Source organism: Dipodomys ordii, unplaced genomic scaffold (assembly GCF_000151885.1).
Source record: "Dipodomys ordii isolate 6190 unplaced genomic scaffold, Dord_2.0 Scaffold81, whole genome shotgun sequence".
NCBI lineage: Eukaryota > Metazoa > Chordata > Mammalia > Rodentia > Heteromyidae > Dipodomys > Dipodomys ordii.
The window spans coordinates 2,000,400-2,003,588 of record NW_012267297.1 but is presented as its reverse complement, the minus strand read 5'-3'; the positions used below and the strand labels follow the sequence as shown (position 1 = coordinate 2,003,588).

The 3,189-nt window shown below is 42.5% G+C and overlaps 1 protein-coding gene across 1 annotated transcript in view; it reads left to right on the top strand.

The window, feature by feature from the left end:
• Nucleotides 1–817: 817 nt before the first annotated feature.
• Lmo3 (LIM domain only 3 (rhombotin-like 2)) overlaps nucleotides 818–3,189 on the top strand; it is a 39,254-nt gene continuing 36,882 nt past the window's right edge. The window contains exon 1 of the mRNA XM_013025091.1: nucleotides 818–1,027. Within this exon, the coding sequence (XP_012880545.1) occupies nucleotides 822–1,027 (206 nt within the window). The 5' untranslated portion in view covers nucleotides 818–821. The remainder of the gene's footprint in view (nucleotides 1,028–3,189) is intronic.

Genomic DNA, 3,189 nt, shown 5'->3' with positions numbered 1-3,189 from the left:
TATGATTTCATCTATATATAAATGACTTGACCTATATGAATTCACTATCAGCACTTTATGTGACCAGATATATATATATATATATATATATGTATATATATATATATAAAGTTAATGATGATCACTACATGTATGTGATTTCAGTATGTATGACTGCATATGTGTGAATTCACTATTATCATTATAAATGTTTTCATACCTGTATATATTTGAATTCACTATTATCCATGTGAAGGACTATATATAGATGAATTCCTTATTATCACTATAAATGCTTTCAGACATATATTTAAATTCCTCATTAACCCTGCAAAGGACTATAGATATATGAATCCACTATGGCTTCATATAGATATATACATTAGCTATTATCGCCATATATACATAAAACTTCACCTATATATCTATGAATCATTTTTGTCACTACCTATCTGACTTCGTCTATGTATAAATTCCTTATTAACACTCTACATGCCTGTGTGTGTATATATATATATATATATATGTATATATGAATTTACGATTATCACTGTACAGATACATGACTTCGTCGACCATGTGAGGAAGGCTTCATAAACTTTGAGGCTCCTTGTGTCTCCCACCTTTTGTTTGTATTTCAGTGCGTGCCCTCTGTATGAAAAATAAATAAATAAAAGGGAAGAGGGAGGGAGGGGTAAGGAAGGGAGGGAGGGAGGGAGGGAGGGAAGCAATCTCCGTGTGCTTAGGAAAAGGCAGTGTTGAATATGTAACTGGTGGCAGGTCTGTCTCCTAATCTCAGCTCTTCTCTCTCTTTCTCTCTCTCTCCTCTCTCAGGTATACAAATGCTCTCGGTCCAGCCAGACACCAAGCCGAAAGGTTGTGCTGGCTGCAACCGTAAGATCAAGGACAGGTACCTCCTGAAAGCCCTGGACAAGTATTGGCATGAAGATTGTCTGAAGTGCGCGTGCTGTGACTGCCGGCTGGGCGAGGTGGGCTCCACGCTCTACACCAAGGCCAACCTCATCCTCTGCCGCCGGGACTACCTCAGGTAGGCGCCGCGCTGGTCCACCTCTGGGGGATGGGGGCCTCACCGTGGGGCTGTGGCTTCGGGCTTTTCTTCTCGAGAATTCATCTGTCTCGGATCAGATTCGTGCGTGTCTGGGCTGGGGTTGGATTGCGTTCCTGCCACCAGGGTAGGTTGCTGAAAACAACCACAATAATAATCATCATGAATGCTCACCTGTCAGTGTCCGGGTTAGGAAATCGCCGCTGAAGCGTTGCTTTCTGAGGGGCTCCTCCCACTCCACCAGCAGTTTTTTCCCCATAGAAAGTTCCAGTGTGGGGAGAGGGGAGGGTCAAGGCTGGCTAAAGCAATCTGCATGGGTGTATTTATTACTGCTGCTGCTACTATTGTTATGAATTAGGGTATCAGCCGGAGGAGAGCCAACAGGGAGCAGGAAGGAGTTGAGGGGGCTGGCGAAGCGTTGTGTAAACTCTTGGCGTTCAGGAAAATCCCTAAACTGATGGTCTGATGTTCTTCTAACATTGCGCTGTAGCCTTCCCATTCAGCTGAAGGAAGTCACATTTATTTCATTATTACTAATAATTATGATCATGATAATTATTATAATGTGTGTGTGTGTGTGTGTGTGTGTGTGTGTGTCCTGGAGCTTGAACTCAGGGCCCTGGGCACTATCCCTGAGCTTCTGTTGCCCAAGACTGGTGCTCTACCACTTGAGCCAGAGCACCACTTCTGGCTTTTTTGCTGGTTTGTTGGAGGCGAGGGTCTTGTGAACTTTCCCGCCCAGGGCTGGCTTTGAACCGCGATCCTCTAGATCTCGGCCTCCTGGGAAAGCTGGGGGTAACAGGCGTGAGCCATCAGCTTTTAACTACTCTTGGTGAATATATTTAGTATACGGTTTGGAAAGGAAGAAGAAGAAGAAGAAAATAAAACCAAACTCCTTCCCACCCCCCACCCCCAGCACCAAAGACCTTCAACACGGGGTCCCCCACCTTCCACCCAGAGACCCCCCCACCAACAAGAGAAGGGAGTTTGCATCTCAGGGAAACTTTCCCCCTAGACTGCTTTCGACTGCAAATGACTTATATTAATAAAGTGAGATCCCACTTTATTATGATATATGGTAACATTTGGGATTTCATATTTGATACGATTAATCATGCTTCGACGCTGACACCGAGCTATTTATTTGGAACTTTTCCCTCCCTCCCTCCCTCCCTCCCCCCACATATAACACAAAACTGATCAATCAACAATAACTCCCTTAATTATCTTAGTCATCTGGGGAGGGAATTTGACTTTGATTTTCTTAGTCTTTATAAGGTTTTTTTTGAAGGTCAGATATATGTATATATATACATACATACATATATATACGATCTATACATATATGTATACATATATAGTGTATATATATATGTGTGTGTATATATATATATATATATATATCTTTTGATGAATGGGAGTTGTAAGGGTGGGTTCAGTTCTGTGTCTCTCCTCAAACTTTGTCCCTTCTAGTTAGAACTTATATCTGGACACGTGGAATTCACACACACACACACACACACATACACATGCACGATTTTTGTTGTTGCTGTTTTCCACGATGGAATGATGCATTTTGGGTTTTTTTTGGGGGGTGACCCCTTTTGACAATTACACATACTACTTTAAAAAATAAAAGCCAACCTTTTCTCAGGGGAAATTCCATTGCCGGTCCAAACGAGGTGTGCGGGCAATCCCGGCTCGGTGAAGGGGTTTTAATAACTAACAACAACAACAACAACAAAAGACACACTCCTCCCCCTACTCCACCCCTGAAGTAAATGTTAGAAGAAACTGCTGGAAAGCACTAGATTTTTTTTTATACATAATTACCTATGAAACACCTGTGCGAGATGAGAAACGCTTATGTATATCAGTGTAATAACACTCAGAGAAAGTCATCTTGGATTTGTTTCTGTTTTAGTTTATTGTTCCTCATGGTAGTAAATACGAATCATATTAACCTGGTTTTTGGCACGTAAGGGTTTTGGTTAAAGAGAGTTAATGCAAATAGTTTGGGATGGGAAATAATTCCTCCTCCTCCTCCTCCTCCTGCTCTTCTTCCTCCTCCTCCTCCTCTTTCTCCTTCTCTTCCTCCTCCTCCTCCTCCTCCTCCTCTTCCTCCTCCTCCTCCTCCTTCTCCT